A 22,375-nucleotide genomic window follows, 5' to 3' on the forward strand; every position below is an offset into this window, starting at 1 on the left:
GCTAATACATTTTTGTTATGTCAGATACCAGCCATGGTATTCATTAAGGACCTCCTCCGCTTCCAAGCACACGTGTCCATGTTTATGCTTGAGTGGTTCTCCCCTCATTCTAGTCACCCTCCTGTCCTTCACATGTTCCTTAATCCTACCAGCCAAGACCTCCTCATGTCCCTTTCTAGCTCTCTAAAGGTATACTGTGCCAAAAGCTCTCCCGGACACATCTCAGAACTTTGATCCCCTCTGAGCTGCTTCCACAAGGTAATCTCACTTTAGAACATGGGATGCAGAAGAGTACAGCACAGAAACAGGCTATTCAGCCCACAGTGTTGTGCTGAACAAGCTAAAGAGCAAATCAAAAACAGCCAAACTATTAATCACTGCTATCTACACCAGGGGTCCCCAACCTTCTTTGCACTGCGGACCGGTTTAATATTGACAATATTCTTGCGGACTGGCCGACCTGGGGGGGGGGCGGGGGGGGGGGTAGGGTTGCCAACGGACAAGAGTAGCAGTAAAATACGTTGTGTTTACCAGTTAAAACTACAATGATCATGAAGCCTTGCGCGGGCACCAGTACACATGCGTGTACCCGCCGATATTTTTTTCTGCAGATCGTTTTTGTCCATTCTGTTCAGGGGGGGGGATGTTATTCCCGACCGGAATATCAATGATAAGTGGCTTATACACTTAATTTCATTTCTAAAAGGGTTTATCTAATGAATTTAATATTAAACATACAGCACATATTTTCCTCGCATGAATATAGTGATAAGTCAATTATCAGGGGAGGACAGGGGAGCTTGAAGTAAGTGTTGAACGAACTTCCAGCAGAAGTGGTAAAAACAGGTTCGATATTATCATTTAAAGAAAAATTGGATAGGTATATGGACAGAAAAGGAATGGGGGGTTATGGGCTGAGTGCAGGTCGGTGGGACTAGGTGAGAGTAGCGTTCGGCATGGACTAGAAAGGCAGAGATGGCCTGTTTCCATGCTGTAATTGTTATATGGTTATATAAGAAAGTCAATAGCATCATAATATTTTAAGTAACATTTGGATATTAAACACACAGTACATATTTTCCCCGTATGAACATATAAAATCATTGCAACACACCAATATCGCTGAATCAGTGGGAGCCCTGGGCTTGTTTTCCTGCAACAAGACGGTCCCATCGAGGGGTGATGGGAGACAGCGATACTCGAAGGGGGTTCCTTATGTCCAGTCTATTCCGCAATTTGGTTTTCGTTGCATTCATTGCAGAGATATGTTGGAAATGGAAGCAACGTTTTCAGTGCTTTCGTGGCTAACTCAGGATATTTAACCTTGACTTTGATCTGGAATGCCAGCAGAGATGTTATGTCAAACATACTTTTCAGCCCGCCGTCACTTGCAAGCTCGAGGAGTTGATCTTCTTCCCGCGCTAACATGGATGACGCACGGGTAATAACCTTGTATGCACTTATTCAACAGTGCACGTGACAGGGAATGAGGAAAGGTGCAGCCAACTCATATCGCCAAATCATATCATTTCCTGGTGGCCCGGCAGCACATGCTTTGCGGCCCAGTATCGGTCCGCGGCCCTGTGGTTGGGGACCGCTGATCTACACCATACCCATATCCCTGCATCTTCCTTATATCCATCCATGTCTCGGCTAAATATCTCTTAAGAGCCTCTACGATATTTGCCTCTACCACCATATCAAGCAGTGCATTCCAGGCATCCACGGCTCTCTTAGTAAAATCCTCACATCCCCCTTGAACCTTCAGTGCATACCCTCTGGTATTAGACAGTTCAACACCAGGAAACACATGCACTCTGTTCACTCTGTCTATGCCTGTCATAATCTTGTAAACCTCTTTCAGATCTCCCCTCAGCCTCTGATGCTCCGGAGAAAACTGCCCAAGTTTATCCAGCCTCTCATGATAACGCATGACCTCGAAACCAGGCAGCATCTTGATGAATCTCTTCTGCACCCTGTCCAAAGTTTCAACACACTTCCTGTAGTGGGGCGACTGGAACTATACACAATACTCCAGATGTGGCCTAACCAGAGTTTTATAAAGTTGTAACATATAACTGACTGACTTTTGAAATCAATGTCTCGACTAATAAAAGCAAGTATTCCATAAGCCTTCTTGACCACCTTATCGACCTGTGTAGTCAATTTCAAGGAGCTACCATCTTGGATCCCAAGATCTCTCTACTCAGCTACATTAAGGATACACTAACAGTGTACTGTCTCCTTGCATTTGCCCTCCCGAGGTGCCACACCTTACATTGATCTGTGTTAAACTCCATCTGCCATTTCTCTGCCCATATCTGCAACTGGTCTATATTGTGCTGTATTCTTTAGCAGCCTGCTCTACCCACAACTTTACCAATCTTGGTATCATCTGCAGATTTACTATCCCCCACCCATCTACATTTTCATCCAGGTCATTTGTCTACATCACCACCAGCAGAGTTCCCAGCACAGATCCCTGCGAAGATAACTAACTACAGACTTCCAGCTTGAATGAGTCCCTTCAACCACTGTCCTCCGTCTTCTGTGCTCAAGCCAGTCCTGAATCCAAACAGCCAATTTGCTGCAGGCCCCACGCATCTTAATCTTCTGGATTAGCCTCCATGAGGACTTTGTCAAACGCCTTACCAAAATCCATGTGGACAACATTCACTGCCCTACCCTTGTCTCATCTCTCTCGTCACCTTGTGAAAAAACTCAATCAAGTTGGTAAGGCACAACCTGCCACACACAGAGCCAATTTAGCTCTCCGTAATCAGGCCATGGGTTTCTCAAATCCCTATCCCTAAGAACTTTCTCCAGCAGTTTCCCTGCAAGTGACGTGAGACTGCCTGCTCTATAGTTCACAGAATTTTTCCTTGTTCCTTTCTTAAATAAAGGAACAACATTAGCCACTGGCCAGAGCTCTGTGACCTCGCCTGTGGTTAGAGAGGACACAAAGATACTATTTAAGGGCCCAGCAATCTTACCTCTTGCCTCCTTCAGTAACCTGGAGTGAACTCTGTCTGGCCCTGGGGACTTATCCACTTGAATACCCTGCAGGAGGCCCAACACTTCTTTCTCCTTGATCTCTAAATGCCCTAACGTATTTATACACTCAGCACCGGTCTCCTGGTCCTCTATATTTCCTTGCTATATACTGAAAGAAAGTATTCATTAAGTAAAGATCTATCCACGGCCCCCTCTACTGTAAAGAAAGCAGGATCTCCCAGTGGCCACACATTTTAATTCCACGTCCCATTCCCATTCTGACATGTCTATCCATGGCCTCCTCTACTGTAAAGATGAAGCCACACTCAGGTTGGAGGAACAGCACCTTATATTCTGTCTGGGTAGCCTCCAACCTGATGGCATGAACATTGACTTCTCTAACTTCCGCTAAGGCCCCACCTCCCCCTCGTACCCCATCTGTTATTTATTTATATACACATATTCTTTTTCTCTCTCTCCTTTTTCTCCCTCTGTCCTTCTCACTATACCCATTGCCCATCCTCTGGGCTTTCCCCCCTCCCCCTTTTCTTTCTCCCTAGGACTCCTGCCCCATGATCCTCTCATATCCCCTTTGCCAATCACCTGTCCAGCTCTTGGCTTCATCCCTCCCCCTCCTGTCTTCTCCTATCATTTTGGATCTCCCCCTCCCCCTCCCACTTTCAAATCTCTTACTAGCTCTTCTTTCAGTTAGTCCTGACGAAGGGTCTCAGCCCGAAACGTCGACTGTACCTCTTCCTAGAGATGCTGCCTGGCCTGCTGCGTTCACCAGCAACTTTGATGTGTGTTGCTTGAAATTCCAGCATCTGCAGATTTCCTCATGTTTGCATATTCATTAAGTACCTCTCATTCTCTGTATCCAATCAAATGTTACCCTTTATCCTTGAACGATCCCACCCTCTCCCTAGTTATCCTTTTACTCTTGCTGTCTGTATGTGTTATCCAACACCAGGCCCAGTACGGCCCCCCCTCTTAGTGGACCATCCTCATATTGATTTAAGAAACCTTCCTCGATACACTTGCACTATGAAGGTCCCAGTTTACATTAGGGAAGTTGAAATGCCCCATGACAACAACCCTATTATTTTTACACATTTCCTTAATCTGATTTCATATCTGTTCCTCAATGTCCTGGTGGCTGTTAGGGGGTCTGTAGCACAATTTTGTTAGTGTGATTGCACCCTTCCTATTCCTGAGCTCCACCCAAAAGGACTCGGTGTCTGTCTCCTCAGAGTGCAGCTGCGATATTGTCTCTGATTTGTAGTGCATCTCCTTCCCCTCTTTTACCTCCTCCTCTATCTTTTCTAAAACTTCAAAAATCTGGTGGATTAATCACTCATTCCTGTCCCTTTCTCACCAAGTTTCATTAATGGTTACACCACCATAGTTCCATGTACTGATCAGTGCTCTAAGTTCATTGTCCTTACCTATAATACTCCTAGCATTAAAATTCACACACTTCAAACTATCCGACCCATCATACTTCTTGTTTCAATTTTGCCTTTTCAATATTTTCCCTGACATCTACCTTCTGGTCCGATCTTTCCCATCCCTTACCTTGGGCTCCCATTCCCAGCCCCTGCAAAACTAGTTTAAACTCTCCTGAGTAGAACCTTGTGGCTAGTTCAGGTCCAACCCGTTCCTCTTGTACAGGTCACCTTCTTTCCCAGAAAAGATTCTGATGATCCAAGAACTTGAAACCCTGTGCCCTGCACCATCTCCACAGCCAGTCATTCATCTGTGCTATCACCCCATTTCTACCTGCTCTAGCTTGTGGTACAGGGAGTAATCTTGACGGTCCTTCACTTCAGCCCCTTTCCTAACTCTGTATACTCACTGCATATGTCATAGGTGCTAATATGCACCACAATCTCTGGATGTTCCCCATCCCCCTTGAGAATATCATGCAGTTGCTCTGATACATCTTGGACCCAGGCACCCAGGAGGCAACGCACCATCCTGGTGTCTCTTTTTAGGCCACAGATCTTTTTTCTGTCCCCCTAGCTACTGAGTCCCTTATAACTACCGCACAGCCTGACTGTACCCTTCCCTGTAGAACCGCAGAGACTGCCACTGTGCCACTAGTCTGGCAGCTGGTGATGGGTTATTCCTCCCCCCGCATCCAGCAGTATCCAAAGGGGTATACATGTTGCTGAGGGGAATAGCAGTAGGGGAGCCTTGCACTGACCTATTAATCTCCTTACCTCTCCTGGTAGCCACCCATCTAGTGTCCAAAGCTGTTCTCTGGGTGTGACCACCTCTTCAAAAGTCTCGTCTATAATACCTTCATCCTCCTGAATGATCCTGAGTACATCCAACTCTTTGACCTGGTCAGTCAGCAGCTGAAGTTCGGTGCACAGATGTAGTCATCAGGGAAACCGTCAGGTATCCTGAATTTGACAGGAGGAGCATTCCATCCTGACTACTCAATACCTAAAAAGAAAAAGGTTTTCCTCTTCTTAAACTGTGCCCTTGCCTGTTCACGCCGAAGCCCGTTAAGTCAAAGCCTGCACACTCCATCACTGGCACGCTCTGACAATGGCCACTCTGCTTGAGCCTGCCCTCCTTTTATTAGCAGTTGAGCTTGGGCCTCCAATGCTGATACTTTCCACACTTGTGCACCCAAAGAGACTGGCCTTGCCCAAATCAGGGCTCTGATTCTGACCCATACTCCTCTCGCCTGAGCTGACGAAAACATTTTTGGGAAATTTAAATTTCCTGTAGTCTAACCCTAATTTATCTCATCTCTTTATTTGTTACTATATTTGTTCCTCTCGCTTCTTTCTGTTTGTAATAAACTACCAAGAGATTAATGACACCATTTTTTGTTCCTAATTTCTACCCACACTGCCTCATTTGAGGGGCCTTCCAGAATATGCTTCCTCAATGTTCAAGTAATTCCTAGACTCTCAGTGTAATGCCATCTCCTCTTTTATTATCCTGATCTCGCTTGATAATTATATTTCATTGGTTACTTTCATACTCTCTTCGAGCTCTTTATCTCTCTTGTTATAATTCTTATGCTGTTCTTTTTAGCCTTTACATGTTTACCTTTAAATAGTTCTATAATAATACTTCACATATTGAAATCCATGAAGATTTATTAACCCATTATTTCCATTTGCTTCTAGACCAAAGCCACTTGCTCATGTGTCACGATGCTATGATAGTGACGGTTTTATGCAGTCTGCAGACATACAGCACGTAGAACAGAGTCCAGAGCGGAACTATCATCACAAACAAACCCGTAATTCAGAAACTAAGTGCATTAAAGACCCCATATCACGAAACTCAGCACTGCGCAGACAGGCTGTTGAAAATTGGCATCGGAGGCCATATCGTAACAGCACAGAGGGAGAAGAAGGTGATGTATCCGATGCTGGCTCTAGGACGACGGAATCGGAGGTGGAAGTTTGGGAGCAAGAAAGTAGAAGTTCAACAGAGCCACAGAAATTTGGATCCAATCGTGTCAGGGCTTATCGACTCAGTACGGGTAAGTGTAGCACCATATCCTGGCATGTGAGCAGAACCGGCAAGGGCTCTATTTGTTGCCTGTCAAGTGTCACAGAAAAAGCAATGATACACTACATTAGAACATAAAAAATAGAACAATACGACACAGGAATAGCACCTTCTTTCCACAATGTTGTGTCTAATTAAATCCCTAACTAAACTAACACCTTCCACCTGCACTTTGTCCATGTCCCTTGTCACCAAACTCGAGATCCTGGAAATCAACAACACCCTTTTCAGCAAAACTAAAGAGCTGAGCATTGACTTCAGGAAGGAGGAGTGAAAACTATAGAAACCATAGAAACTACAACACAGAAACAGGCCTTTTGGCCCTTCTTGGCTGTGCCGAACCATTTTCTGCCTAGTCCCACTGACCTGCACACGGACCATATCCCTCCATACACCTCTCATCCATGTATCTGTCCAATTTATTCTTAAATGTTAAAAAAGAACCCGCATTTACCACCTCGTCTGGCAGCTCATTCCATACTCCCACCACTCTCTGTGTGAAGAAGCCCCCCCTAATGTTCCCTTTAAACTTTTCCCCCCTCACCCTTAACCCATGTCCTCTGGTTTTTTTCTCCCCTTGCCTCAGTGGAAAAAGCCTGCTTGCATTCACTCTATCTATACCCATCATAATTTTATATACCTCTATCAAATCTCCCCTCATTCTTCTACGGTCCAGGGAATAAAGTCCTAACCTATTCAACCTTTCTCTGTAACTGAGTTCCTCAAGTCCCGGCAACATCCTTGAAAACCTTCTCTGCACTCTTTCAACCTTATTTATATCCTTCCTGTAATTTGGTGACCAAAACTGAACAGAATACTCCAGATTCGGCCTCACCAATGCCTTATACAACCTCATCATAACATTCCAGCTCTTATACTCAATACTTTGATTAATAAAGGCCAATGTACCAAAAGATCTCTTTACGACCCTATCTACCTGTGACGCCACTTTTAGGGAATTTTGTATCTGTATTCCCAGATCCCTCTGTTCCACTGCAATCCTCAGTGCCTTACCATTAACCCTGTATGTTCTACCTTGGTTTGTCCTTCCAACGTGCAATACCTCACACTTGTCTGTATTAAACTCCATCTGCCATTTTTCAGCCCATTTTTCCAGCTGGTCCAAGTCCCTCTGCAGGCTCTGAAAACCTTCCTCACTGTCTACTACAGCTCCAATCTTTGTATCATCAGCAAATTTGCTGATCCAATTTACCACATTATCATCCAGATCATTGATATAGATGACAAATAACACTGGACCCAGCACTGACCCCTGTGGCACACCACTAGTCACAGGCCTCCACTCGGAGAAGCAATTCTCTACTACCACTGTTTAGCTTCTACCATTGAGCCAATGTCTAATCCAATTTACCACCTCTCTATGTATACCTAGTGACTGAATTTTCCTAACTAACCTCCCATGCGGCACCTTGTCAAAGGCCTTACTGAAGTCCATGTGGACAATATCCACTGCCTTCCCTTCATCCACTTTCCTGGTAACCTCCTCGAAAAACTCCAAGAGATTGGTCAAACATGACCTACCACGCACAAAGCCATGTTGACTCTCCCTAATAAGTCCCTGTCTATCCAAATGCTTGTAGATTCTGTCTCTTAGTACTCCCTCCAATAACTTACCTACTACCGATGTTAAACTCACCAGCCTATAATTTCCCAGATTACTTTTCGATCCTTTTTTAAACAACGGAACAACATGAGCCACTCTCCAATCCTCTGGCACCTCACCTGTAGACAGCGACATTTTAAATATTTCTGCCAGGGCCGAAATATTAACATATAAACATAGAAACATAGAAATCTACAGCACATTATGGGCCCTTTGACCTACAATGTTTTGCCGACCATGTAACCGACTCTAGAAACTACCTAGAATTTCCCGAGTGCATAGCTCTCTAATTTTTTTAACTCCATGTACCTATCCAAGGGTCTGTCAAAACACCCTATTGTATCTGCCTCAACCACCATCACTGGCAGTGCATTCCAAGCACCCCACCACTCTCTTGTGTGAACAACTTACCTCTGACATCTCCATTGTACCTACATCCAAACACCTTAAAACTGTGCCCCTTGTGTTAGCCATTTCAGCCCTGGGTAACAGCCTTGCAGCTATCCACATGATCAGTGCCTCTCATCACTTTATACACCTCTCATCCTCTGTCACTACAAGGAGAAAAGGCCAAGTTCACTCAACCTATTCTCATAAGGCACGCTCTCCAATCCAGGCAACATCCTTGTAAATCACCTCTGTACTCTCTCTATAGTATCCACTTCCTCCCATAGTGAGGTGACCAGAACTGAACACAGTACTCCGTGGGGTCTGACAAAGGTCTTATTTGGCTGTAACATTACCTCACGGCTCTTGAACTCAATCCCAAGGTTGATGAAGTCCAACATACCGTACGCCTTCTTAACAACACCCAATCCGCACCGCAGCTTTGAGTGTCATATGAACATGCACCCCAAGATCTTGCTGATCCTCCACACTTCGAAGAGTCTTACCATTCATTTTATACTCTGTCTTCAAATTTGACCTACCAAAGTAAGACCATAAGACCTCAAGATATAGGAGCAGAAGTAGGCCATTTGGCCCATTGAGTCTGCTCCACCGTACGATCATGGGCTGATCCGATACTTCCAGTCATCCCCACTCCCCTGCCTTCTCCCCATACCCTTTGATGCCCTGGCTAATCAAAAACATATCTATCTCTGCCTTAAATGCACCCAATGACTTGGCCTCCACAGCCGCTCGTAGCAACAAATTCCACAGATTTACCATCTTCTGACTAAAGTAATTTCTCTGCATCTCAGTTCTAAATGGACGTCCTTCAATCCTGAAGTCGTGCCCTCGTAGACTCCCCTACCTTGGGAAATAACTTTGCCATATCTAATCTGTTCAGGCCTTTTAACATTTGGAATGTTTCTATGAGTTCCCCCCTCATTCTCCTGAATTCCAGGAAATACAGTCCAAGAGCTGCCAGATGTTCCTCATACAGTAACCCTTTCATTTCTGGAATCATTCTTGTGAATCTTCTCTGAACCTTCTCCAATGTCAGTATATGCTTTCTAAAATAAGGAGTCCAAAACTGCACACAATACTCCAAGTGTGGTCTCACAAGTGCCTTATAGAGCCTCAACATCAAATCCCTGCTCTTGTATTCCATACCTCTAGAAATGAATGTCAACATTGCATTCGCCTTCATCACCACTGATTCAACCTGGAGGTTACCTTCTGGGTTATAATCCAAGTCCCTTTGCATCTCTGCATTTTGAATTATTTCCCCATCTAAATAATAGGCTGCCCATTTATTTCTTCCAGTAAAGTGCATGACCATACACTTTCCAACATTGTATTTCATTTACCTTGCCGAGGCACAGCGACAACTCGCGGATACCTCCTCTTATTTACCCCTCGATCGTGACCCCACCAAGGAGCACCAGGCCATTGTCTCCCACACTATCAACGACTTTATCCGCTCAGGGGATCTCCCATCCACTGCTACCAACCTTATAGTTCCCACACCCCGCACTTCCCGTTTCTACCTCCTACCCAAGATCCACAAACCTGCCTGTCCTGGCCGACCTATTGTCTCAGCTTGCTCCTGCCCCACCGAACTCGTTTCTGAATACCTCGACACTGTTTTATCACCCCTTGTTCAATCCCTTCCGACCTATGTTCGTGACACTTCTCACGCTCTTAAACTTTTCGATGATTTTAGGTTCCCTGGCCCCCACCGCTTTATTTTCACCATGGATGTCCAGTCCTTATATACTTCCATCCCCCATCAGGAAGGTCTCAAAGCTCTACGCTTCTTTTTGGATTCCAGACCTAATCAGTTCCCCTCTACCACCACTCTGCTCCGTCTAGCGGAATTAGTCCTTACTCTTAATAATTTCTCCTTTTGCTCCTTCCATTTCCTCCAAACTAAAGGTGTAGCTATGGGCACCCGTATGGGTCCTAGCTATGCCTGCCTTTTTGTTGGGTTTGTGGAACAATCTATGTTCCGTGCCTATTCTGGTATCTATCCCCCACTTTTCCTTCGCTATATCGACGACTGCATTGGCGCTGCTTCCTGCACGCATGCAGAACTCGTTGACTTTATTAACTTTGCCTCCAACTTTCACCCTGCCCTCAAGTTTACCTGGTCTATTTCCGACACCTCCCTCCCCTTTCTAGATCTTTCTGTCTCTGTCTCTGGAGACAGCTTATCCACTGATATCTACTATAAGCCTACTGACTCTCACAGCTATCTGGACTATTCCTCTTCTCACCCTGTCTCTTGCAAAAACGCCATCCCCTTCTCGCAATTCCTCCGTCTCCGCCGCATCTGCTCTCAGGATGAGGCTTTTCATTCTAGGACGAGGGAGATGTCTTCATTTTTTAAAGAAAGGGGCTTCCCTTCCTCCACTATCAACTCTGCTCTTAAACGCATCTCCTCCATTTCACGTACATCTGCTCTCACTCCATCCTCCCACCACCCCACTAGGAATAGGGTTCCCCTGGTCCTCACCTACCACCCCACCAGCCTCCGGGTCCAACATATTATTCTCCGTAACTTCCGCCACCTCCAACGGGATCCCACCACTAAGCACATCTTTCCCTCCCCCCCCTCTGCATTCCGCAGGGATCGCTCCCTGCACAACTCCCTTGTCCATTCGTCCCCCCCATCCCTCCCCACTGATCTCCCTCCTGGCACTTATCCGTGTAAGCGGAACAAGTGCTACACATGCCCTTACACTTCCTCCCTTACCACCATTCAGGGCCCCAAACAGTCCTTCCAGGTGAGGCATCACTTCACCTGTGAGTCGACTGGGGTGATATACTGCGTCCGGTGCTCCCGATGTGGCCTTTTATATATTGGTGAGACCCGACGCAGACTGGGAGACCGCTTTGCTGAACATCTACGCTCTGTCCGCCAGAGAAAGCAGGATCTCCCAGTGGCCACACATTTTAATTCCACATCCCATTCCCATTCTGACATGTCTATCCACGGCCTCCTCTACTGTAAAGATGAAGCCACACTCAGGTTGGAGGAACAACACCTTATATTCCGTCTGGGTAGCCTCCAACCTGATGGCATGAACATTGACTTCTCTAACTTCCGCTAGGCCCCACCTCCCCCTCGTACCCCATCTGTTACTCATTTTTATGCACACATTCTTTCTCTCACTCTCCTTTTTCTCCCTCTGTCCCTCTGAATATACCTCTTGCCCATCCTCTGGGTCACCCCCCCCCGTCTTTCTCCCTAGGCCTCCTGTCCCATGATCCTCTCGTATCCCCTTTTGCCTATCACCTGTCCAGCTCTCGGCTCTATCCCTCCCCCTCCTGTCTTCTCCTATCATTTTGCATCTCCCCCTCCCCCTCCAGCTTTCAAATCCCTTACTCACTCTTCCTTCAGTTAGTCCTGACGAAGGGTCTCGGCCTGAAACGTCGACTGCGCCTCTTCCTATAGATGCTGCTTGGCCTGCTGCGTTCACCAGCAACTTTGATGTATGTTGCTTGTATTTCATTTGCCACTTATTTGCCCATTTCCCTAAACTATCTAATTCTCTCTGCAGGCTCTCTGTTTCCTCAACACTACCTGTTCCTCCACTTATCGTTGTATCATCAGCAACCTAGCCACAAATCTATTAATCCCAGTGTGTAAATCATTGACATACATCATAAAAAGCAGCGGTCCCAAAACCGACCCTGTGGAACTCCACTGGTAACCGGCAGCCAGACAGAATAGGATCCCTTTATTCTCACTCTCTGTTTTCTGCTGATCAGCCAATGCTCCACTCATGCTAGTAACTTCCCTGTAATTCCATGGGCTCTTATCTTGCTAAGCAGCCTCATGTACAGCACCTTGTCAAAGGCCTTCTCAAAAACCACTTCTCACGTATCTGGGTTGAAATCCATCTGCCACTTCTCAGCCCAGCTCTGCATCCTACTGATCTCAACTTGAGGTTGCGAGAGTTGAGAGCTTCGAGTTCCCAGGAGTGAATAGCACCAGTACCTGGCCAGGTCCAACCACATAAAAACCATGGCCAAGATAGTTCACCAAAGATTCTACTTCCTCAGGAGGTACCTTAGAAACCATCCTATCTGCAGAGCAGCTTGGTGTGGCATAAACACAAGAGCATCTGCAGATGGTGGAAATTAAGATTAACACACACAAAATGCTGTAAGTTTCCATAGATAATGCTTGGCCAAGAGAAAAAACATAGAAAACATAGAAAACCTACAGCACAATACAGGCTTCGGCCGCAATGCTGTGCCAAACATGTCCTTACTGTAGAAATTAACTAGGGTTCCCCATAGCCCTCTATTTTTATAAGCTCCATGTACCTATAAAGGAGTCTCTTAAAAGTCCCTATTGTATCTGCCTCCACCACCGTCGCCGGCAGCCCATTCCACACACTCACCACTCTCTGCGTAAAATAACTTACCCCTGACATCTCTGTACCTACTTCCAAGCACCTTAAAACTGTGCCCCCTCGTGTTAGCCATTTTAGCCCTGGGAAAAAGCCTCTGACTATCCGCACAATCACTGTCTCTCATCATCTTATACACCTCTATCAGGTCACCTCTCATCCTCTGTCGCTCCAAGGAGAAAAGGCCAAGTTCACTCAACCTATTCTCATAAGGCATGCTCCCCAATCCAGGCAACATCCTTGTAAATCTCCTCTTCACCCTTCCTATGGTTTCCACATCTTCCTGTAGTGAGGCGACCAGAACTGAGCACAGAACTCCAAGTGACATCTGACCTGGGTCCGATATAGCTGCAATATTATCTCTTGGCTCCTAAACTGAATCCCACGATTGATGAAGGCCAATACACTGTATGCCTTCTGAACCACAGAGTCAACCTGCACTGCAGCTTTGAGTGTCCTACGGACTCTGACCCCAAGATCCCTCTGATCCTCCACACTGCCAAGAGTCTTACCATTATTACTATATTCTGCTGTCATATTTGACCACCCAAAATGAACCACCTCACACTAATCTGGGTTGAACTCCATCTGCCACTTCTCAGCCCAGTTTTGCATCTTATCGATGTCCCGCTGTAACCTGACCTCCCTCTACACTATCCACAACACCCCCAACCTTTGTGTCATCAGCGAATTTATTAACCCATCCCTCCACTTCCTCATCCAGGTCATTTATAAAAAATTACAAAGAGAAGTGGTCCCAGAACAGATCCGTGAGGCACACCACTGGTCACCGACCTCCATGCAGAATATGACCTGTCTACAACCACTCTTTGCCTTCTGTGGGCAAGCCAGTTCTGGATCCACAAAGCAATGTCCCCTTGGATCCCATGCCTCCTTCCTTTCTCAATAAGCCTTGCATGGGGTACCTTATCAAATGCCTTGCTGAAATCCATGTACACTACATCTACTGCTCTACCTTCATCAATATGTTTAGTCACGTCCTCAAAAAATTCAATCAGGCTTGTAAAGCATGACTTGCCTTTGACAAAGCCATGCTGACTATTCCTAATCATATTATACCTCTCGAAATGTTCATAAATCCTGCCTCTCAAGATCTTCTTCATCAACTTACCAACCACTGAAGTAAGACTCACTGGTCTAAAATTTCCTGGGCTATCTCTACTCCTTTTCTTGAATAATGAAACATCATCCACAACCCTCCAATCCTCCGGAACCTCTCCCGTTCCCATTGATGATGCAAAGATCATCGCCAAAGGCTCAGCAATCTCATCCCTCGCTTCCCACAGTAGACACGGATACATCTCTTCCAGTCCCGGTGACTTATCCAACTTGATGCTTTCCAAAAGCTCCAGCACATACTCTTTCTTAATACCTATATACTCAAGCTTTTCAGTCTGCTGTAAGTCAGCCCTACAATCACCAAGATCTTTTTCTGTAGTGAATTCTGAAGGGGAGTATTCATTAAGTACTTCTGCTGTTACCTGGGGTTCCTTACACACTTTTCCACTGTTACACTTGATTGATCCTATTCTCTCACGTCTTATCCTCTTGCACTTCAAATACTTGTAGAATACCTTTGGGGTTTTCCTTAATCCTGTCTGCTAAGGTCTTCTCCTGGCCCCTTCTGGCTCTCCTAAGCACCTTCCTGCTGGCCTTATAATCTTCTCGATCTCTATTATTACCTCGTTTTGTGAACCTTTTGTAAGTTTTTCTTTTCTTCTTGACTAGATTTACAACAGCCTTTGTACACCACAGTTCCTGTACCCTACCATCCTTTCCCGGTCTCATTGGAACGTATCTATGCAGAACTCCACGCAAATATCCCCTCAACATTTGCCACATTTCTGCCATATATTTCCCTGAGAATATCTGTTCCCAATTTATGTTTCCAATATCCTGCCTGATAGCTTTACATTTACCCTTACTCCAATTAAACACTTTCCTAACTTGTCTGTTCGTATCCCTCTCCAATGCTGTGGTAAAAGAGATAGAATTGTGATCACTATCTCCAAAATGCTCTCCCACTGAGAGATCTGACACCTGACCAGGTTCATTTCCCAATACCAGATCAAGTACAGCCTCTCTTTCCTCTTGTAGGCTTATCGACATATTGTGTCAAGGAACCTTCCTGAACACACCCAACAAACTCCACCCCATCTAAACCCCTTGCTCTGGGGAGATGCCAATTGATTTGTTTCAATAAATTCAAAGCAAGAAGGCTGCGAGTGGGATGGCTAAGGATCTCCGGAGCAAAGATAGTTTACCACTCGGGGTAAAGAGAGGCCAGTAGAGCTCGAAAGGTTTAAAACGAAGACCACCATATCCAGCGGGCAGCAGAGTGATAGGGCTTTCGTTCAACGGGCTTAGGCGGTAACGAGACAAGGTATGTTTACTTTTGTTAATTGTGGAAAGGAAGTATGTGTGTGAGGCCGGTGTTCTGTGCTCATTGTCAGATGTGGGAAGTCCTGGACTCTCCCAGCCTCCCAGACAGCTATACCTGCACCTGGTGTGTCAAGCTGCAGCTCCTAAGGGAACTGGAGCTGCAGCTCAATGACCTTCGTCTGGGCACGGAGAGCGAGGAGATGATGGAAAGGAGTTACAGGCAGGTGGTCACACTGGGGCCACGGAAGACAGATAAGTGGGTCACAGTCAGGAGGGGGAAGGGGAAGAGTCAGGTACTAGAGAGTACCCCAGTGGCTGTCCCCCTTAACAATAAGTACTCCTGTTTGAGTACTGTTGGGGGGGGACAGCTTACCTTGGGGAAGCAACAGTGGCCGTGCCTCTGGCACAGAGTCCAGCCCTGTGGCTCAGAAGGGTAGGGAAAGGAAGAGGAGGGCAGTAGTGATAGGGGACTCTATAGTTAGGGGGTCAGACAGGCGATTCTGTGGACGCAGGAAAGAAACTCGGATGGTAGTTTGCCCTCCGGGTGTCAGGGTCCGGGATGTTTCAGATGGCGTCCACAATATCCTGCAGTGGGAGGGAGAACAGCCAGAGGTCGTGGTACATATTGGTACATAAGTTATTTCCCATGGTAGGGGATTCTAGGACAAGAGGACATGAACTCAGGATTGAAGGACGTTCTTTTAGAACTGAGATGCGGAGAAATTACTTTAGTCAGAGGATGGTAAATCTGTGGAATTTGTGGCCACAAATAGCTGTGGAGGCCAAGTAATTGAGTGTATTTAAGACAGAGATAGATGTTCTTGATTAGCCAGGGCATCAGAGGGTATGGGGTGAAAGCAGGAGAGTGGGGATGACTGGAAGAATTGGATCAGCCCATGATTGAATAGCAAAGCAGACTCGATGGCCCAAAAGGCCCACTTCTGCTCCTATATCTTATGGTCTTACAGTCTTAATATGAGATTCTCCAACCACATGTAACACATTCCTCAGAGAAATCCATTGGCAAAACTATTCTCTAACCCTTGCAGTTTAAAGAAGGATGTTTGACTGAAATGGTTAAAATGCCTCTTTTAGAGTCATACAGCAGTGAAGCTGGCCATTCATCCCATCATGTCCATGCCAGTCAGTGGGCATACATGCATATTAATGCTCATGCACTTTGGTAGCAGAAATACAAATGTTTGTAAATATGCAGACTATTTTCTAAATGGGGAGAAAATGCAGGAACCTGAGATGCAGAGGGACTTGGGAACGCTCTGTCCTCAGGGCCTCACCTTTGTCCCCCTTCGCCCACACCTCAGCGAGTTCCGCGTTCGCCATGATGTGGAACTCTTCCTCTGCTGTCTCCGTCTCCGAGCCTACTTCTTTGGCAAGGACTCTTCCACCCCCACCGATGACCCCTTCTCCCGTCTTCAACCTTCCTCCTCTTCATGGACACCCCGCTCTGGTCTTCTGCCTGCTCTGGATCTCTTTATCGCTAACTGCCGACGGGACATCAACCGTCTCGACTTCACCGCACCTTGTTCCCATTCCGACCTCACTCCTTCGGAACGCTCTGCTCTCCACTCCCTCCGCACTAATCCTAACCTTACTATTAAACCCGCCGATAAGGAGGGTGCTGTTGTAGTCTGGCGTACTGACCTCTACCTTGCTGAGGCACAGCGACAACTCGCGGATACCTCCTCTTATTTACCCCTCGATCGTGACCCCACTAAGGAGCACCAGGCCATTGTCTCCCACACCATCACCGACTTTATCCGCTCAGGGGATCTCCCATCCACTGCTACCAACCTTATAGTTCCCACACCCCGCACTTCCCGTTTCTACCTCCTACCCAAGATCCACAAACCTGCCTGTCCTGGCAGACCTATTGTCTCAGCTTGCTCCTGCCCCACCAAACTCGTTTCTGCATACCTCGACACTGTTTTATCACCCCTTGTTCAATCTCTTCCTACCTTCTCACGCTCTTAAACTTTAGGATGATTTTAAGTTCCCTGGCCCCCACCGCTTTATTTTCACCATGGATGTCCAGTACCTATATACTTCCATCCCCCATCAGGAAGGTCTCAAAGCTCTCCGCTTCTTTTTGGATTCCAGACCTAATCAGTTCCCCTCTACCACCACTCTGCTACGTCTAGCGGAATTAGTCCTTACTTTTAATAATTTCTCCTTTGGCTCCTCCCACTTCCTCCAAACTAAAGGTGTAGCTATGGGCACCCGTATGGGTCCTAGCTATGCCTGCCCTTTTGTTGGCTTTGTGGAACAATCTATGTTCCGTGCCTATTCTGATATCTGTCCCCGACTTTTCCTTCGCTACATCGACGACTGCATTGGTGCTGTTTCCTGCACGCATGCTGAGCTCATTGACTTCATTAACTTTGCCTCCAACTTTCACCCTGCCCTCAAGTTTACCTGGTCCATTTCTGACACCTCCCTCCCCTTTCTAGATCTTTCTGTCTCTATCTCTGGAGACAGCTTATCTACTGATGTCTACTATAAGCCTACTGACTCTCACAGCTATCTGGACTATTCCTCTTCTCACCCTGTCTCTGGCAAAAACGCCATCCCCTTCTCACAATTCCTCCATCTCCGCCTCATCTGCTGTCAGGATGAGGCTCTTCATTCCAGGACGAGGGAGATGTCCTCCTTTTTTAAAGAAAGGGGCTTCCCTTCCTCCACCATCAACTCTGCTCTCAAGCGCATCTCCCCCATTTCACGCACATCTGCTCTCACTCCATCCTCCCGCCACCCCACTAGGAATAGGGTTCCCCTTGTCCTCACCTACCACCCACCAGCCTCTGGGTCCAACATATTATTCTCCGTAACTTCCGCCACCTCCAACAGGATCCCACCACTAAGCACATCTTTCCCTCCCCCCACCTCTCTGCTTTCCGCAGGGATCGCTCCCTACACGACTCCCTTGTCCATTCGTTCCCCCCATCCCTCCCCACCGATTCCCTCCTGGCACTTATCCTTGTAAGCAGAACAAGTGCTACACATGTCCTTACACTTCCTCCCTTACCATCATTCAGGGCCCCAGACAGTCCTTCCAGGTGAGGCGACACTTCACCTGTGAGTCGGCTGGGGTGATATACTGCGTCCGGTGCTCCCGATGCGGCCTTCTATATATTGGCGAAACCCAACACAGACTGGGAGATCGTTTTGCTGAACACCTATGCTCTGTCCGCCAGAGAAAGCAGGATCTCCCAGTGGCCACACATTTTAATTCCACATCCCATTCCCATCCTGATATGTCTGTCCACGGCCTCCTCTACTGTAAAGATGAAGCCACACTCAGGTTGGAGGAACAACACCTTATATTCCGTCTGGGTAGCCTCCAACCTGATGGCATGAACATTGACTTCTCAAACTTCCGCTAATGCCCCACCTCCCCCTCGTACCCCATCCGTTATTTATTTGGCTTTCCCCCCCACCTTCTTTCTCCCTGGGCCTCCTGTCCCATGATCCTCTCATATACCTTTTGCCAATCAACTGTCCAGCTCTTGGCTCCATCCCTTCCCCCTCCTGTCTTCTCCTATCATTTTGGATCCTTCCATCCCCCTCCCACTTTCAAATCCCTTACTAACTCTTCCTTCAGTTAGTCCTGATAAAGGATCTTGGCCTGAAACGTCGACTGTACCTCTTCCTAGAGATGCTGCCTGGCCTGCTGCGTTCACCAGCAACTTTGAGTTGTGGACTTGGGAGTCCTTGTGCAGAACACCCTGAAGGTTAACTTGCAGGTTGAGTTGGTGGTGAGGAAGGCAAATGCCATGTTAGCATTCATTTCAAGAGGTCTAGAGTACAAGAGCAGGGATGTGATGCTGAGGCTTTATAAGGCACTGGTGACGCCTCACCTTGAGTATTGTGAACAGTTTTGGGCCCCTCATCTTAGAAAAGATGTGCTGGCATTGGATAGGGTCCAGAGGAGGTTCACAAGGATGATTCCAGGAATGAAAGTGTTATCATACGAGGAACGTTTGATGGCTCTGGGTTTGTACTCATTGAAATTTAGAAGGATGAGGGGGATCTCATTGAAACCTTCTGAATGTTGAAAGGCCTAGACAGAGTAGATGTGGAAAGGATGTTTCCCATGGTGGGAGATTCTAGGACAAAAGAGGGCACAGCCTCAGGATAGAGGGGCACCCTTTCAAAACAGAGATGCGGAGAAATCCCTTTAGCCAAAGGGTGGTGAATTTGTGGAATTTGTTGCCACATGCAGCAGTGGAGGCCAGGTCATTGGGTGTATTTCAGGCAGAGATTGATAGGTCCTTGACTGAACATGGCATCAAAGGTTAGTGGGAGAAGGCTGGGAACTGGGGTTGAGGAGGAGATAGAAAAAAATGATTAGCTATGATTGAATGGCAGAGCAGACTCGATGGGCCAGATGGCCTAATTCTGCTCCTCTATCTCATGGCCTTGTGGTCTTAATCCTATTTTCTAGTAGCTAAGTGATTCAAGTACTTCTCTTGGTACTTCATAAATGCTATTGCTGACTGCTTCTGCCACCCTCCCAGGCACATTATTCTAGATATTCACTAATCCATGGGTGAAAAAGATCCACCTTAAATCACCTGCTACTACCATTGGGCAGGAGATACAGAAACCTGTACTCCCACACCAGTTTCAGGAACAGTTAGCACTGCACATCCATGAGGCTCCTGAACCAATTGATAAAAAATTTACTTTGACTTTGACGTAGAAATCTCTTACCACGTCCCCAAATGTATGTCCTCCCAATGCCCCAATGCCCGATTTGTATTGATCAGAATCAGAATCAGGTTTATTATCACTGGCATGTGACATGAAATTTGTTAACTTAGTAGCAGCGGTTCAATGCAATACATAATATCGCACTGAACTGCTATAATAGGTTTTCTATGTTTCTAATAAGTAAATCTTGTTCAGTATACTTTATACAGTATGCGTATATTGGATAGATTAAAAATCGTGCATCTGTAACCAGGCTTCTGTACCTCCTACCTGATGGTGACAGTGAGAAAAGGGCATGCCCCGGGTGCTGGAGGTCCTTAATAATGGACGCTGCCTTTTTGAGGCACTTCTTCTTGAAGATGTCCTGGGTACTTTGTAGGCTAGTAGCCAAGATGGAGCTGACTAAATTTGCAACCCTCTGCAGCTTCTTTCGGTCCTGTGCAGTAGCCCCTCCATACCAGACAGTGATGCAGCCTGTCAGAATGCTCTCCATGGTACATCTATAGAAGTTTTTGAGTGTATTTGTTGACATGCCAAATCTCTTCAAACTCCTAATAAAATATAGCAGCTGCTTGCCTTCTTTATAACTGCATCTATATGTTGGTATCAGGTTAGATCCTCAAAGACCTTGACACCCAGGAACTGGAAACTGCTCACTCTCTCCACTTCTGATCCCTCTTTGAGGATTGGTATGTGTTCCTTTGTCTTACCCTTCCTGAAGTCCACAATCAGCTCTTTCATCTTACTGACGTTGAGTGCCAGGTTGTTGTTGCGACACCACTCCACTAGTTGGCATATCTCAGTCCTGTACGCCCTCTCGTCACCACCTGAGATTCTACCGATAATGGTTGTATTGCCAGCAAATTTATAGATGGTATTTGAGCTATGCCTGGTCACACAGTCATGTGTATACAGAGAGTAGAGCAGTGGGCTAAGCACACACCCCTGAGGTGCACCAGTGTTGACCGTTAGGAAGGAGGAGATGTTATCAGCAATCTGCACAGATTGTGGTCTTCCGGTTAGGAAGTTGAGCATCCAATTGCAGAGGGAGGTCCAGAGACCCAGGTTCTTTGACTTCTCGGTCAGGATTGTGGGAATGATGGTATTAAAAGCTGAGCTATAGTTGATGCTATAGGGCATGACTTCAGGATTGAAGGATGTCCATTTAGAATAGAGATGCGGAGAAATTACTTTTGTCAGAGGGTGGTAAATCTGTGGAATTGTTGCCACGAGTGACTGTGGAGGCTAAGTCATTGGGTGTATTTAAGGTAGGTTCTTGATCAGCCAGGGCACCAATGGGTATGGGCAGAAGGCATGAGAATGGGGATGACTGGGAGAATTAGATCAGCCCATGATTGAATGGCAGGGCAGATTCAATGAGCCAAATGGCATACTTCTGCTCCTATATCTTATGGTCTTATGGAATAGGTACACGGACCTCATGACTCACATCACCAGGTTTAGGAGCAGTTATCACCCCTCAAGCATCAGGCCCTCGAACCAAATTGGATAACTCCACTTGCCCCATCACTGAAATGTCCCCACAACCAGTGGACTCAGTTTCAAAGACTCTTCACCTCATATTCTTAACAGTTATTGCTTGCTTGCTATTTATTTATTGATCAGTTGATTTATTCATTTATTCATTTGTCTATTCATTCATTCATCTATTTACTAATTATTTCTTTCTTGTTTTAATTGTCAGATGTGGGATTGGGTGTCTGATGTGTGAATTCCAGGCGAATACCAGACTCCCCGATGGCACATCTGCTCCAGGTGCATTGAGATGCAGCTCCTTAGAGTCCGCGTTAAGGAACCGGAGATGCAGCTCGATGACCTTTGGCTTGTTAGGAAGAGTGAAGAGGTGAAATCTGTGGACTCAGTGGAATGGTACGGAGACTGGGAGACTGGGTTACTGAGTATAGGTCTGTAGTGCAGAAGGGAAAGAGGGAGAAGTGGGGACCAGTAGTGATAGGGGACTCAATAGTCAGGTGAACAGACAGGAGATTCTGTGGATGTGAACGGGACGCCCAAATGGTATGTTGCCTCCCTGGTGCCAGGGTCAGGGACATCTTGGATCACGTCCTCAGCAGTTTGGAGAGGGAGGAAGAATAGACGGGTTATATTCTGCATGGAGGGCAGTGGCCAGTAGTGTGCTTCAGGGATCTGTTCTGGGACCCCTACTCTTCATGATTTTTATAAATGTTGGGAGGTGACCTGATAGAAGTGTATATAATGATGAGAGGCATTGATCCTGTGGATAGTCAGAGGCTCT

The 22,375-nt window shown here is 46.4% G+C and overlaps 1 protein-coding gene across 1 annotated transcript in view; it reads left to right on the forward strand.

Moving 5' to 3' along the window:
- fbxo41 (F-box protein 41) overlaps nt 1–22,375 on the forward strand; it is a 281,022-nt gene that overhangs the window by 152,439 nt on the left and 106,208 nt on the right. The window contains exon 5 of the mRNA XM_063047244.1: nt 6,144–6,505. Within this exon, the coding sequence (XP_062903314.1) occupies nt 6,144–6,505 (362 nt within the window). The remainder of the gene's footprint in view (nt 1–6,143; nt 6,506–22,375) is intronic.

The sequence above is a fragment of the Mobula hypostoma genome, chromosome 4 (assembly GCF_963921235.1).
Source record: "Mobula hypostoma chromosome 4, sMobHyp1.1, whole genome shotgun sequence".
NCBI lineage: Eukaryota > Metazoa > Chordata > Chondrichthyes > Myliobatiformes > Myliobatidae > Mobula > Mobula hypostoma.